This window comes from Lytechinus variegatus, chromosome 3, assembly GCF_018143015.1.
Source record: "Lytechinus variegatus isolate NC3 chromosome 3, Lvar_3.0, whole genome shotgun sequence".
NCBI lineage: Eukaryota > Metazoa > Echinodermata > Echinoidea > Temnopleuroida > Toxopneustidae > Lytechinus > Lytechinus variegatus.
In genome coordinates this window covers 64,056,669-64,073,693 of record NC_054742.1, presented here as the reverse complement: position 1 = coordinate 64,073,693, position 17,025 = coordinate 64,056,669, and the positions used below count along the sequence as shown (strand labels likewise).

At 37.0% G+C, this 17,025-nt stretch overlaps 1 protein-coding gene across 2 annotated transcripts in view; it reads right to left on the bottom strand.

The window, feature by feature from the left end:
• The window catches only part of LOC121411645 (probable acyl-CoA dehydrogenase 6), a 33,300-nt gene extending 20,079 nt beyond the window's left edge, over positions 1–13,221 (bottom strand). For both annotated transcript variants that reach the window (XM_041604461.1, XM_041604460.1), the window contains exon 1: positions 12,801–13,221. In XM_041604461.1, the coding sequence (XP_041460395.1) occupies positions 12,801–13,022 (222 nt within the window). In that variant the 5' untranslated portion in view covers positions 13,023–13,221. The remainder of the gene's footprint in view (positions 1–12,800) is intronic.
• Positions 13,222–17,025: the final 3,804 nt, after the last annotated feature.

Here is a 17,025-nt window from a genome sequence, read left to right as displayed (position 1 = left end):
AAAATTACCACGGGTACCCGAAAAGAAAAAAACCCGAAAGTCCCAGGCCTACTGATTATGATGATTTATGAAATAATATATTGAAAAGAATGAATGCTTGAATGATCACATTGGACATTGAATGAGTTGATTTATTGTTATATGGTTGATTAAACGATAGATAGGAATAAGTTGATGCCCAAATTCAGAATTAATCATTAAATCAACATTCTTCTCTGGAATTCACGCGTACTTGACAGCAATCAGTTTTTCAACAGGAGGGGAGGGCGGTAGAGAGGGGGGGGGGCTAAATGTAAGCTACTTCTCCCAATTAAGTCCTATCTCACCCCCTATTGTCCCGACTCCCATTAACACATTGCTGAGATCCTCATGATAAAGTTGAAATGCTGCCCAAAAAAGGGTAATTTGTGTTCACTCATGCATTAAAATGCAATTTGATAATTTATGAAATTTGCTTTAACAACCAAAACTGGTCACGATTGATCATTAATTTGTCACATCACATATCATGAGCAGTGCCAATTTTAAAAAAAATGAATGGGCTGATGAATATCGTGAATTGTAAAATACTTGAATTAGCCAATAAATATTTATTAGCTAATGCAAGTATTTTACAATTCATGATATTCATCAGCCGATTGATTTTTTTTTAAATTGGCACTGCTCATAATATCGTCGCCCGATCTTATAACTTGTAACTACATGTAGGCTACGAACAAAGAAGGAAAATGGCAACAAGATCATCGGTGAGTATCTGCTCATCTTCTTACATAATTTTTTGTAATATTTCAAATATTTAGTCTTTAAGGATAAATAAATGTACATAATGGGGGATTTGAACTTGTTGTCCATGTATATAAGTGTGTGGATAGCAAGTTAAACAAATCAAGTATTTTGGAGCAACATTGTTTTCTCCAAAAACTCTCCTTTGTGTGGCCCTATGCCTACGTAGAATAGATGACTTTTACTCCCCGACGCCCCCAGGATACTTCTGACCTCAGTGGGACAAAATTTGGGGTGGAAAAAGCTTCGGTCTCTGATATGTTGGTTGTTCAGCTGAACTCCGTTGGCTTCACTCACCAAATACAGAGACCAAAGTTCTAGCGCGACCTGTACAGGGGACTCGATGGCCATATGTAGCAATTATTGCCAAGAGGGAATATATTAATTTCCATTTTGGTTGCATTAATTTTATTCATTAAAGACAAAAATTGAAGAGCCCTGACGGGGGGATTTTACATTGCAAGTCCCCTAATGGTGGCTGCACGATAGCGAGCCATCTGTGTACGAGGAGATTTTTTTTTAATGTTAAAACTCCTCGAAACAGACGGCTGCCAGCTGTCTAGAAAAAATCATGCTCTTGTTGGTGTTCTTTCTTTTGTTCTTTTGCAAAGCAAGTGTTCAATATGGGATTGTCTCCCTTATTGGAGAGAGTCCCCCATATCCATATTATTGGCCGTGCGCCTCTAACATTACAGCACTGGTAACTGTTAAAGTTAGTTAGAGACTCTACGACTGTTAGTGTTACTACCGTACCAGCACTCTAGGCGACACCGCAATACTTACCCGTGTTAAGAAACTGGGACTCCACTCACGCGCATTTGGGCCGCCCTAGCTTAGAACTAAGCTTTGTTTAACTAAAAAATGAATATTCTTATGATTCAATAAATGTTAATGAATACATTAGTACTGTTAAATCGGTACTCACCGGTTCTTTTCTTGAATTTTCTGCCAATTTCCCACGCTTCTGGCTACAATTCTGCGTTAATTTTTGTCGCCATAGACAGCTATTCATGCAACTTTATTTATAAATGGAGCGCCCCTTACGAGAGTTGTTAATGCCGCGGAGAAATCGTTAGGCATTTTGGCCTGTGATCAAGGCGTAGCTGTTCTATTTTTTTATATGTGTGAGATCGAAATCACAGCGAGTAAACACTCTTCCATATGGAAGAGTGTATACTCGCTGTGATATGATCCCGATAGGGAGGCGCAACACCCCCACCCACATGGGCGCAAATCCCAGGGCCGGGGGACATGTCCCCCTCACCCAAAATAGTAGGGGGCACATTATGAAATGTCCCCCTACTATTTTTGGTCATTTCATTCAAAATCGAAATAAAACATGTATTTTGGAAGAGACGATCTTACTTTTGGGATGCCCCCTTTTTTTTTGCTTGTTTGCTTGTCAAATTTCTTTTGGTCAAGATGACCTTCTTTAGGGGGTGATAAACCTTCTTTTTTTGTTTGTTTTTTGCTTGTCAAATTTTCCAGCCCCTGGTCCCCCTACCTTTGGGGAGAGATTTCCGCCCTTGCAAGTAGACATACTCTTGATATTGTTTGCGAATCTGCACGGGCGTCGGAGGCTGGGGGATGAGGAAAAGCGGTGAGACGAGAACAAAAATAGAAGGGAAAAGAGGACAGAAAAAAAGTGAAAGAAAGAAAAATTAATGGAAAATAAAAGGGAAGAGAAAATAGGGAGAAATGTGATGGGTAAAAAAATTATGGGGAAAGAGGACAGAAAAAAGTGAACGAAAGAAAAATTAATGGAAAATAAAAGGGAGGAGAAAATAGGGAGAAATGTGATGGGTTACGTCGAGATTTTATGTGCCCGTGCAAAAAGAAATGAGCAGAGGTTGAGATGTTGTCCGTTTGGGCAAATGCCTGTCTGTTTCTCGGACTGGCGCCCGTGTTGCAAAAATTATTACCGTAAGCTGATGGAATCACTGCTTCATGTATACCGACAGTGACAGGATTTAGCGGTTGTAGGTATAAATCGCGCTCTAACACTCTAAAACTGTGTTCTTTATCAAAAAGCTGTCCTTCATATTCATTTTCGCAAAAGAATATAAAGTTAATTTCAATCATTGTCTATAGTTATCCTGTTTATGATAAAAATACTTAGAAATTGGGTTAGGTTAGGGTTATCAAATTATCAGGGCAGAAAATATATTTTTTTTCTGATTTTGCGCGTCGAGCTGGCATTATTTGATCTGTGAGATTATGTTTTTGATGACATTCATTGTATTCACAGCAATAATTATTAAACATTGCGCACGCGCCGTGCGCCGCATGAATTATGTAGATCTGGGCTCCGTAACACAAAGATTAGCGATCAATCGCTAAATGAACTGACCAATCAATATCAATGTTACACGCGCATTTGGTTTAAAATGCTGACCAGGGACCAATCAGTGCGCTTCTTTCATATTTGCAATCCATCGCAAACCTTTGTGTTACGGAGCCCGGGGAGCGTTTCATGAAAGGACTTGTCGGACGTTTTATCCGACAAGTCCCATTTTACCTGACATTTACCATATTAACAGTGCCTCACAGCCAATCAGAGTCAGAGAAAGATGTCAGATCTGACAACTTGTCGGACAAAAATGTTGATGAAACACTCGCCAGGTGAATAACTTACCGCTACACACGAGCAGTTGCTCTATATATTCTATGTAATATAATATATAGAGCAACTGCCCATTTTTAATGGTCCATAATATACCCACTTTTTTCTTTTTTGGAACGAGTATGAAGTTATCTACTGATATACTGAATGTACAATAAAAGTCATTATCATGTATTTCTTGACATTTCATTTACTTTTTTCCCATAATTATATCCCATAGCTGCTCGCATAGACCTACGCCGTCACAAATAACAAAACAAAATCTCACTTTTTTTCTTTTTTGGTGGGGGATGGATTTTCCATACGCATACGTACAATTTTTCAAATTATTTTTTTCTGCTATTTTCATAATAAACTTTAAATGATTTCACCTTTGCACTATTATTTTTTTAAGACAAAATAACAAAATTACATCTAGTCATCATCATCATATCATCGTCACCAACTTCATTCTCATCTTCATCACCACTACTACCATCATTATCATCATCATCATCATCACCGCCACCATCACCACCACTATCATCTTCACCAAGATAATTTTCATCATCATCATCATTGCCATCATCGTCTTTCTTTTTTTCTTATTTTTCCCCTTCCCTTCTTTTTTTCCTTCCTATTTTCCTCCTTTTTTAGAGGGGCACACCACCACGCCCCCTCACTGGATATCGGCCTCTAAATATGTTTGTTGTTGTATATAAGTTGGCGGATGCCTCATGAAATGAAATAAGAGAAAATGAGGAAAGGGAAACTAGGAAGAAAAAGAAGGAGGAGAAGAAAAAAGAAAGCCAAACAAACAAGAAAAAACAATATCAAAATTTCGTTGTAAAGTCTTCTACGTGAGTTTAATAATTATGTTTTCAATGAAATGAGAACATAAAAGAATTGAAACAAGTAAGAAGGGCTATACATCGTAGCAAAGAAATAGAGGGAAGCTCCGAGACAATAAAAAGGGTGAGAAAAAGAAAAGACTTTGAAATACAACACGAGCATAATATAAAAATATGAAATAAGCGAAGACAAGTAGCTGAGGGACCCCCCCCCCTCTCTAGTTATTTATCTATCAAACTCGCATACACAAGAACTTCTTATACTAATCATCATATTGCAAGCAAAAAGCACGAGCTGACATTTTTTTAAATATTCAAAACTGATAGAGAGACACATTTTAAACAATTCATGAATCATAACAATTATTCATTAGCTTACCAATCGAATCATTCGATTGCGACAAATGATCTGAGAATTAATGTTTTTAGGAATTCATTAAAAGCATAGTATCTCAACATTAAAATAATTAAGGCGGCGCAAGGTATCAGCTAAAGCTTCATACACCGATAATTTTTTTTTGGACATTTTAAGTATTTTCGGTAATCATGAAAAAGATTGATATTTCATGAAAGCTCAAATCCCGAGGAGGAATATTTTTATTAATTGACTTTAAAAAAAAATGTTCTAAGCCCCATTTAATATTTGATTATAAGTCGATGCAGTAAAAGCTGAAAAAATAAAGTATTTTGTGTTCCTCTATCATAATTCTCTTTCTCTTTAACCCTGGTTCCTTTTTTCTGGGGGGGGGGGAGCATTTTGGTTAAAAAAGAGAGAAAAAAGATAATTGCTGGCTTGTGGACGGTATTGGTAGGGACACCCCCCCCCCCCCCCGTAGTTACGCCAATATGGGACCAAATGATCCTACATGTCCGAGGCGAAACTTGTGCAATCAATTAAACGTTATTTTTGAAAAAAATTAAAGCTTGCGCTGTTTAACTTTAATCTCTTTCACCTAAATTTGCGATGAACGCTGCGTTATGAAATATATAATTATCAACATCTGGCGAAAAGTATAACCATCCGATCACCTGACGAGAACACGTATCACGTGATCTGCATATCAGCTTCAATCGCTAGTCAGAAGTGAAGGGCAACTGCCAAGAAAATCAGGAAAGTCATCAAAATGTAAGTTTCCCTTATTTTCTTTCATTTTTTGTTGTTGCTAACAATGCTTTTACACTCGAAAATCAAGCATTAAAGAAAAAAAAACAATATAACTTGTACTTGTGTCTTGTGATAGAAATATAGAAATATCCTGTGCTCAAACTTTTCTAACCCAAAAATAGTACTGACATGTCGCCTATGAGGTCCATACATGTAATGTTTGGACCTCATTGGTACTAGGAGTGCGTACCGTAGTAGTACCATACAGGTTTTTATCTCACTAATTTTAACGGAGATAATAAAAATTGGCAGTGTATACAGCCACACGCGTGTGTCTTTACCATCCAGCCACACGCGTGTGGTTATATCCAGAACACCTATCTGTGGATACCGCCACACGCCGCCAGTAATAACAGTAAAACACGTAGTATGTAGGTCTGACCGTCTATATCACGATCAAAATAACCTCATTTCTTCATTAAATTCTTACATTCTAAACCCCTTTGATATCCTTAGATCGTTTCAATTTCATTCTCACCGTCTTCTCTCCTTGCTTTTCTTGTCTTGTTACAAACGGTCGTCTGTTTAACAGCAAATTCTCTTTTTCTACTTGTGTCGATTCTGGCTTCCTTCGCGGTGGCAGACCCATACAGCTACAGCGTTAGCGCAGCGCAGTAGTAGACATACACAGTTCATAATTCGTACCAAACGTAAACCCAAGCTGTGTATGTCTACTACTGCGCTGCGCTAACGCTGTAGCTATATGGGTCTCAGGGTCTGCCACCGCGAAGGAAGCCAGAATCGACACAAGTAGAAAAAGAGAATTTGCTGTTAAACAGACGACCGTTTGTAACAAGACAAGAAAAGCAAGGAGAGAAGACGGTGAGAATGAAATTGAAACGATCTAATGATATTGTGAAGAATTCAGTAATTCAATTGATTGTCTTTTCACTCTTTTGTGACGTATTATGACGCTTATTACGTACGTGTAATTTTTCAAAGATGCGTCATCTAAGGAAACACCCTACGCGCAGTATGATTTGTCATTGACATTCATTATAAAGTGCGCAGATTTGTTATGTTTTATTTACTTACGCTATTTATTACTAAAACAATCTTTTTATTGAAATGCGCATATTTGATCACTTTTGAATTTTACATGAGAAGGAAAGGTCGGCTGACATTCATCTCAGACAGATCTCCCGTTATTTGAGACTGAGCATTGTTGGTTTAAGAGAAAGAATCAGGTGAATATTAATTCTCTCTTTTATGACATATTCCTATTAATTGACAAATTTTGCCGAGACATTTAATGATTTTAATGATTATTTTGGACTTTAAAAACGAGAGAGAGTATTTGCGAGAAATTTTATCATTAATCGATTGATTTGTTTCGTTTAAACAGAAAAGCACCATGAACGTGTGGAGGCGAAGGTTGAGGGCTTTTGTAACCTAAGTTCGATTTTATTTAAAATGTCACCATTCCTTTGTTAGTGTTAGTTTTTAGTTTTATTTCTTTTTGATACATTTTTTAAGAGTTATTTTATATAGTTTTTCGTATTCAGTTAGATTAAGGATTATACAGGCTCATATTTAGAAGAGAGTAAGTAAGTACATGGAAACAGGATATATCATTTTGCTTGAATGTGTATTTGTCTTTATGTTGAACTTGTTGTATTGTGAGATAGGAATGGAGTAAGTCGACTACTCTCATTCATAGGTGGTGGTTTTTATAAGTTTATCTCTTTGACAGTGGCATTCAGGAGGCTGTATAGCCTTGCGGCTGAGTTGCCACAAAGAAGAAATGTTAAAAGTTCTAGATTTGCACCGACAAAGTGAGTGACTTCTACGAGACTTAGGAAAGGTAGAGAGTGAAATTCCCTGTGGGGTGTAACTTGTTCTTGACAGTGTTTAACTGTATTTTTGGAGAAAGAGCAACAAGGCCAGTTGCTGACGGTGTCTGTTGACGGAGCTGGGGCTAGGTATATTGAATACTGCAGGCAGTTAGAACAGAGTGAACTAGATAATTTCAGGAGTGCCTAGAAAAGACTTGTTTGTTTATTGAAGTGAGAATTATAGAATTGAGTTATATGATGAAAAGATACCAATTTATTTGCTTAATTTTTATGTGCCAATTCTTGGCCTATTTTTCTTCAAAAGATACCAATTTAGTTGGTCAACTTTTTATGCCAATTTTATAAATTGGTTTATATATTTTTTTTCGGATGAGTAATCATTCATTGCTAGGATTATTTAATATTACATGTACTTGATTTGAGCCTAGATATGTAGATCATTTATGTACGTAGTTAAGAAATAATTCAGCTGTACAGAATCAGATTGTTGTATCATTTATTACATAATAATAAGCTTCCATCTTGGAGGCATTATTGGAAATTAATATTTTCTGCTGATTTCCTTCTGTCTGGTATTTAGTAAATTGTTTGCATTCATGTGGTTTATGGTGATTTATGATTGTTGAAGATGATTGATTGATTGATGTTTATCTATTTGATTGATTGCAGCACGTCTCTATATTGGAGACAACTTACCCGCCATTGAACTCGGATAGGCTACCCGTGAACCCCATTAATTGATAGAGAGGTTTGAATATGAGTAGTTGTGTTGTGGATATCTTTATTTACTGGAATTTATTCCAAATTATTCTGAGTTGCGGTCTCAGTATAATCTCCCGCATGGTGGCAGCATTTACCAGGAGTTTTAGGGGGTTTCACGTTACATTTTTCTGGTGGCAGCGGTGGGATGTCTGCATTTTCTGCACAAAAAATATACACTTGTCTGGTGTAGCAGTGGTGTTACAATTGATTATGTAGGGTATATTCTTCTATGGTGTTTACATTTACAGGAGGGATTGTCTGTATTTCTTGCATTAAAAAAAAAAAAATACATTTTTCTGGTGTAGTTGGATTGCTGTATCGAGCGGTCGAAAGATTACCGCGACGTTGAGTGGTATATAGTTGAGATGTGCTTTCATGTAGTTGTTAAGTTACATTTTTCTTGGTGTTTGCACTTGCAGGTTGGATGCCGCGAGTGAAAAGATTACTGTATGGTCACTATTCTCAAAGTAGTTGTTCTGATGAGTAAAAAAATTAAAAAAAGGAGAATTCGTTTTATGTTCAAAAGTATTTCGAGATACAATTACGTTATAGTAGTTCAGATGCAAGAGTATTATACGTTCATCTTATAAGTTGAATGAATGCGTAGGAGACATTTTTGTAGCACCAGCAGGATGCTGTGCATTGGATTTTGTCATTTGACAAAGAAAACAGTGAGATGCTGCGTGTTGGATACTTTGTTAAGGCAACAGTGGAGGTTGCAGGTGTGGTAGAAGTTTCAATTTGCTGGTGACAAGCTCTTATAGCATTTTTTTAGTGGCATTATAGTATTTCACTAGGATTACATTACAGTAATAGGTGTTATATTATTTCATGTGGTTACCAGACAGTTCGAGTTGAGTTAAAGAAGTAGTACAGTATAGACATTTCTTTAAAAAAAAGGAACTACGGTTTAGATACTTAATATAATTAGGTATAAAGGAAATGGTGACATAATTTTATGACATTTAAAGTCATGCAAAATTTGGTTCCAAAGAAAACTTGGATCCTAAAAGAAAATTATAGGCCCTGGAGAAGAGATGTTTTATACAATCTCACTACTGGTGTCTGGAGCCCTGAAGGAATGCTCATCGATGCTGATTATCTGGAGACTGATCAACTCTGGTACTGGCTCTGATGACGACATTCTTGGGACGATGGTGACGTTCTATACGATTATGACGACAGGACCACTGACGGTTGCCGGTGGCTGAAACTCTGGTACTGGCTCTGATGACGACATTCTGGGGACGATGGTGACGTTCTATACGATGATGACGACAGGACCACTGAGGGTTGCCGATGGCTGAAACTCTGTGGCAATGCTCTGGTTGAACAGAAGACTTCACTCTCCAACTGATGAGGTTGGGATCTACTCCAAGGCGGACGACGACTGGCAGAAAGCTAATTGGATCCAGCCTGGAGAGACGACACACGATTTTCTGTTGTGAATTGCCGAAAGCAGTGACACTGAAGTGGTAAATCCTGATCAACGTTACTGGCTGTGGACAATAATTCTCGATGAAGTGATGACGAGAATTATATTCAACGTTCAGATGTGATCTAAAGAATTTGGGCGTTATTTCTACGAATCGACGCGAGTGTCTATGGACTGTTCTCGTTGAGATGACGAGGTTTGGAATTCAACTTTGGATCAGATGGGATCTGAAGCTCATCTGGCGATCTTCCTGCGAGACGTGCATGGCTGCAATATTTCTCGTTGTGAGGTGACGACCGGGGTGACGAGAATTTTATCTCCGATACTCAGATGGACTGAAGGTTATTCTCATCCGGCGACAATTCTACGAATCGACAACGATGTGGCGACAGTTCTGCAAATCATCTTGATAAACTGGTCAAGCTGTCAACCACTACTTATCTGACTTGACAAACCCAGAGATGGATGGTGTACTAGTATAGCAGCTGAAAACTTTCAGTATAGGTACATTTTCTCGGGTGCTATACAACACCTTGACAATTCATTTCATACAAGCAATTAACTTTGCAGTTTACAGGTTAATCTTCATGATGTCTGGAACAAGATTGGACTGAACTATAGATATGAGATGAGTTAATAGACTGGTAGATGTCCAATTTCTTTTCGAAACCGTGATGACAGCTACAGCTAGAAGTCACCTGTGAACAGAGAGAGACTTATCTGTAAAGAAAGACATTACAAGTCAGGTTGAAGATATACCATTCAATTATGGAAGACTGAGGCTTATCCTGAACTTTATTATTTCATACACACACTTATGAAGTGTTAATTATTTTGAATATCATTTATTCAAATTTGCTGGGACAGCAAATGTTTAAGTTGGGGGTAGTGTCGCAGAGACCCCATATGTGCTTTACATATATATTATATATATATTTTTTTTTTTTCTTCTTTTTTTTATTTGATATTATGTGCTGATTTTTTTTTCCTTTCGAATTCTTCATGTTCATCATTTTTTTACTCGTTCGCTGGGACAGCGAATAATTAAGTTGGGGGTTGTGTGAAGAATTCAGTAATTCCATTGATTGTCTTTTCACTCTTTTGTGACGTATTATGACGCTTATTACGTACGTGTAATTTTTCAAAGATGCGTCATCTAAGGAAACACCCTACGCGCAGTATGATTTGTCATTGACATTCATTATAAAGTGCGCAGATTTGTTATGTTTTATTTACTTACGCTATTTATTACCAAAACAATCTTTTTTATTGAAATGCGCATATTTGATCACTTTTGAATTTTACATGAGAAGGAAAGGTCGGCTGACATTCATCTCAGACAGATCTCCCGTTATTTGAGACTGAGCATTGTTGGTTTAAGAGAAAGAATCAGGTGAATATTAATTCTCTCTTTTATGACATATTCCTATTAATTGACAAATTTTGCCGAGACATTTAATGATTTTAATGATTATTTTGGACTTCAAAAACGAGAGAGAGTATTTGCGAGAAATTTTATCATTAATCGATTGATTTGTTTCGTTTAAACAGAAAAGCACCATGAACGTGTGGAGGCGAAGGTTGAGGGCTTTTGTAACCTAAGTTCGATTTTATTTAAAATGTCACCATTTCTTTGTTAGTGTTAGTTTTTAGTTTTATTTCTTTTTGATACATTTTTTTAGAGTTATTTTATATAGTTTTTCGTATTCAGTTAGATTAAGGATTATACAGGCTCATATTTAGAAGAGAGTAAGTAAGTACATGGAAACAGGATATATCATTTTGCTTGAATGTGTATTTGTCTTTATGTTGAACTTGTTGTATTGTGAGATAGGAATGGAGTAAGTCGACTACTCTCATTCATAGGTGGTGGTTTTTATAAGTTTATCTCTTTGACAGTGGCATTCAGGAGGCTGTATAGCCTTGCGGCTGAGTTGCCACAAAGAAGAAATGTTAAAAGTTCTAGATTTGCACCGACAAAGTGAGTGACTTCTACGAGACTTAGGAAAGGTAGAGAGTGAAATTCCCTGTGGGGTGTAACTTGTTCTTGACAGTGTTTAACTGTATTTTTGGAGAAAGAGCAACAAGGCCAGTTGCTGACGGTGTCTGTTGACGGAGCTGGGGCTAGGTATATTGAATACTGCAGGCAGTTAGAACAGAGTGAACTAGATAATTTCAGGAGTGCCTAGAAAAGACTTGTTTGTTTATTGAAGTGAGAATTATAGAATTGAGTTATATGATGAAAAGATACCAATTTATTTGCTTAATTTTTATGTGCCAATTCTTGGCCTATTTTCTTCAAAAGATACCAATTTAGTTGGTCAACTTTTTATGCCAATTTTATAAATTGGTTTATATATTTTTTTCTCGGATGAGTAATCATTCATTGCTAGGATTATTTAATATTACATGTACTTGATTTGAGCCTAGATATGTAGATCATTTATGTACGTAGTTAAGAAATAATTCAGCTGTACTCGGATAGGCTACCCGTGAACCCCATTAATTGATAGAGAGGTTTGAATATGAGTAGTTGTGTTGTGGATATCTTTATTTACTGGAATTTATTCCAAATTATTCTGAGTTGCGGTCTCAGTATAATCTCCCGCATGGTGGCAGCATTTACCAGGAGTTTTAGGGGGTTTCACGTTACAATATCAAAGGGGTTTAGAATGTAAGAATTTAATGAAGAAATGAGGTTATTTTGATCGTGATATAGACGGTCAGACCTACATACGTGTTTTACTGTTATTACTGGCGGCATGTGGCGGTATCCACAGATAGGTGTTCTGGATATAACCACACGCGTGTGGCTGGATGGTAAGGACACACGCGTGTGGCTGTATACACTGCCATAAAAATTTGAGATAAAAAAAATTAGGCCTAAGTGGATCTCCAATTATTTCAGAATACTGTCCCTGAACATTACTACCCGTCCTTCGTATGGTCAGTTCCCCCATGTCTGCGCGGTCTCCCAAGTCTGCGCACCCGCGTATCTGCGCAATTCTAGTACGAACTTTACACATGCAATACATAGACAGGTATTCATAAAAAAATCCGACTCAAAATGGTGGAAAAATAATGAATTCAGGGAATTTCATGCGAAAGCCTCAAAATGTAGCCTTTGTCATGTTTGTCATCGAAATCCCCGAATCGTGTGCAAAGTGAATGAGTGCGCAGACATGGGGTACCATTTTTTTTCAGTCTGAAAATGACAGCCCGAGGTTTTTTCCAGGAAAATCATATATTTCTTTCAAATTTTTATGAGATATTTGACACACTAACTCATTATGATGTAAGGAACATTATCAACTGAAAGATTTTGTGAAATAAAAAGAAATTCACTTTAAATCTTAACTCAAATCGTTAGGTGCGCAGACGTCAGACTTGGGGCCCACCATCATACCTTTTTAAGGGCTCTCCTCATTTCCATATGTTCTTCTGTATAAATAATATCCGCACTTCCGATTGCACCCGCCGCAGACGATTCAGAAGGATTTGGTTCAGAACCCAAACCGCGTCGACTGGGCCAGAGCCTCGGGGCCGCCGGGGGAACTCCCCCGTCTGTTCTTCTTCCGACTCTCGCTGACAACGCAGCTGCAGGTAGTCGCGAAACTGAACGAAACATTTTCTTGAAATCAGAGTGACTAGGGTCGGTGAAAAAGCAATAGACTTGTAACGCACCGGTATCAAGGTTCACAAAGCGAATTTGGTTTAATTAATTAATAGTCCTTGATGAAACAAGAAAATTGACAGAAGAAATATCCAAAACAATTTTAGGGCCGATCAACATCACGAAGATTGATAGTTTTCGTAACATTAACAGGTTAGCCGAAGAGGGCGACAAAAGATAAACAACAACAAAAAATGAAAATAAAATATATAAAAACAAAAAACTAGCTTCCAAATATACAATGAATATTTTTGTGAGTAGATGAATCTCTCATAAAAAAAATTAACCAAAAACAATTTGTTTAGTTTTCTCTCTTAAACTGTTAAAGTCCACCTCAGAAAAATGTTGATTTGATTTAACAGAGAAATATCAGCAAGCATAATGATTAATGCTTAAAATTTCATCAAAATCGGCTGTAAAATAAGAAAAGCTGTTGACATCTTAAGGTTTCTCTTATTTTTCAAAGAATAGATATGGGATATATGCACAATTTAGTCACATGCAAATGAGAGAATCGATGTCCCTCACTCACTAATTCTAATTAATTCTAATTCACTCACTAATCCGATTTTGATGGAATTTTCAGTGTTAGGCTTGTTTCTTTTCTTTTTCTTCAAGTCAAATCAACTTTTTGTTGGGATGGACTTGTCCTTTAAAAAAAGGAAAAAAAATTAATAACAAAAATAACAGATTTTACAGAAACATTGATAAGCACAAAAGAAAGGACACTTGATCGACAAAATTCTGTGGACACTAACAGGGGAACACAATAGTCTCTTTTTCTTTAAAAAAAATAGTGAGCGTTCACAGAATTTTGTTGGTCTTTGTTCTTGATTTAAAAAAATAAAGGTGGGGTAATGATATCATGTTAGATTGTCCCGTCATGAAAAGAATAGTCTCTCTATTTCTTCTACCTTATCCAGGGGCCGCGGAACATTTTTCAAAGTGGAGAGGCTGACCATGCAAAAAATAATAATCATATTATGGTCATTTCCTTACGTTTTGTACACGGATTTGGAAAAAAAAGATTGGGGGGGCTGAAGTCCCCCCCCCCTTCGCTTCCACGGCCCCTGTTATCTTCTTTTATGCTCTAGAAAATTTTAGCCTACTCGAATAAAAGGGGCAGTCATCTTCTGCCCTGCCCGCCCCGGTGTTTGACTGCATGGTCGATTGATTAAATGATTTATTTATTTGCCAATAACATTATTATAATGATAAGGTAAAATCTTACTATTTCGTGTTAGCCAAAAGTACTGAAAATAGTTTAATATCAAAGTTGTCAAGTGATTATTGTTAAGATATATATTCAATACTATTTGAAAAATATGTTCAAAATTGTTTCCTACTTTCTTGGAAACTATATTACTTTTTTCAAAAACATTAAAGGTTCCTTTATTATTGTTTTTTTTCAAGGAAAAAAAAGAGATCATTGTACAAAATCAAATGTCTTTTATTATGAGGAAAACCTAATTAGTAAAAGGCATTTCTGTTTGGACTCAATTCAAATCAAGTTGAATCCACTGAAATCAAAGAAGTTAGCACAGATCAGGGGCTGTGGAACCAGGGGGGGGGGGGGGCTTCTGCCCCCCACCCCACTTTTTTCCAATACCATGTCTTATGACCATCTGATTGTGATTTTCTTGCATTGTCAGCCCCCATCCCCACTTTCGAAACTGTTCCATGTATAGTCCAACACTGCACTTTGTAACTGCCATTCATTTCCCCAACTTCCATTTCATCCCCACTCCACCCTTATCCTGCTCTTGATCTCTCTCTCACACCCCATTTCCTCCAACACTTCCACCAGGGAAGTTATATAGACACTTCCCTGCTTCCACCCCGCTACCTCACCACTCCACTGTCTCTCTCACACATCCCTCAACCACTCTCCCTCTCCCTCACACACCACCACCCCCTTCTCTCGCAGTCTCTCACCCTATCTCCCTCTATATCCATTCTCTCTTACACCTGCTGTATCCCCCCCTATCTCCCTCTACCCATTCTCTCTCTTACACCTGTATCTTACCCTCACCCTCTCTCTCATACTTCAATCCCCTCCCTCACTCCCCCCCCCAAAAAAAATCATCTCTTTTTTTGTTAACTAATCAATCAAAGAAATGCTGAAAGTAATGAGGATAGTGACCAGATATTTTTATTACAAAAGTTTACTTGCAAAAATTTCAGGCAGTTCCAAAGGGCCTATATTACAGGAATTTCAATTATTGTACACCTCTGGTTTAAAATAGAGCACATTCTGAAGAAAAAAAAACACTTCAAATTTAAAACAAGAATCTTATATCTTTTGAAGGTGACACATATTATGCTCCCGCTACATTTGCTCCTGTCTTAATATTTCAGAGAGAAGAAGGCAAGAGTTAGGACTGTAAGAGTTTTTGGTTCAGAATAGTGTAAAGATAAGCATTAGGGTAACTTCTGAAGGTTTCCATGGCGAACAATAGTGTAGTAGGTTTCACGGAACACCATGTATCTTCCTCGGGCAAATAAAAGAGTTTAGGTGGTCCTTTTCAGGACCAACATTTGCCCAAGAAAGATAGATGATGTTCCGTGAAACCTACTGCACTAAGGATGAGGGTTTATTCACTGTTGGAGGTTAGGTATTATGTTTGGCTTAACATGCAGATTTTCCATCAGAGCAATTGTTGCAGAAGCAAATGTCATGCAACCCTCTTGAAAGTGTTGCTTCAGTCGGTCATCCATGTTTTTTTTAAAACCCAATTTATAGTCCCCGACAAAAATAGTGGTAGGATTCACCTTGGACTAGCATATACATATTTTTTAAAAGATATTTTCAATATTTGTTAATAATACCCTTAAAATATAACACCCCTGTCACTTCCACTATAAAAGGGTGATTTATTGTATTCAATAATCATAAATCTCTCAATGAAAGACATTGAATTTCACATATAAATCAATATCTGCAACTGCTGTAGTCATATACTATAGGGGAAGGCGGGTAAGTTGTGACAGTTTTTGCTTTTTGCATGTTAGAATTGATATGATTAATAATCTTGTCGAAATAAGTACCTTGCCTTGAAATTTAATTCTTCTGAAATATTTTCCACCTATATATAACTTTCTATCCCCACACTGAAAGTCATCGTGACCTTTGAAAAAAATGATGTCAAATGGCTCAACTTGCCCCATATATGGGGTAAGTTTGAGCCACCTTCTGGGGTAAGTTGAGCCACAAAAACTATGTACAAAATGTATGAGGGGAGAACCAGCATGTCAATTTTTTGTTTAAAGTCTTTTCACTTGCTAATTCTCTATAAATACTAACATCCTTTAGAATGAAAAGAGCAGTCATGTAAATTTGCTCCTTTCAGCCAGCATTTCAATCGATTTTTATGGTTTGTTTGTTTTTCAAGATACATTACCATAGGAATCACCATGGCTCAACTTGCCCCATGCTGTTTGGCTCAACTTACCCCAGTCCGAACTTAGTGCGATAATTTTGTATCCACACATTTATTATGCATCCATCATATAAAAGACTATGACAAGAATGAAGATCCATACCTGGACTAATAATGTTGTTATCAAGTCTTTATTATATTCAAAGACGTGTGTGTTTATAAAGCACTTATCTATTTCACACTCTTTTTTACTTTTTTGGCTGAAATTCATGTTTTTCCCTCTAAAAAACTACTTTTTGTTTCAAATTTAAAAACAATGTGGTGGGGTTAGGGGTTATGCTATGGGTCATCAATACATGACACCACCACAATGTCTGACTCATTCATTATTGGCCTGGGGCTGGTGGCTCAACTTGCCCCTATGCTCAACTTACCCCGCCTTCCCCTACATGTATCAATATAATCATAATAAAATCTCAAGTACCAGTATAAAGCATTTGTAAAGAAAATAAAGTTGCACTTCTATTTATTTAAACAATTAGCATAACTCCTTATAGTGCTTAAAATTTGATATGAAG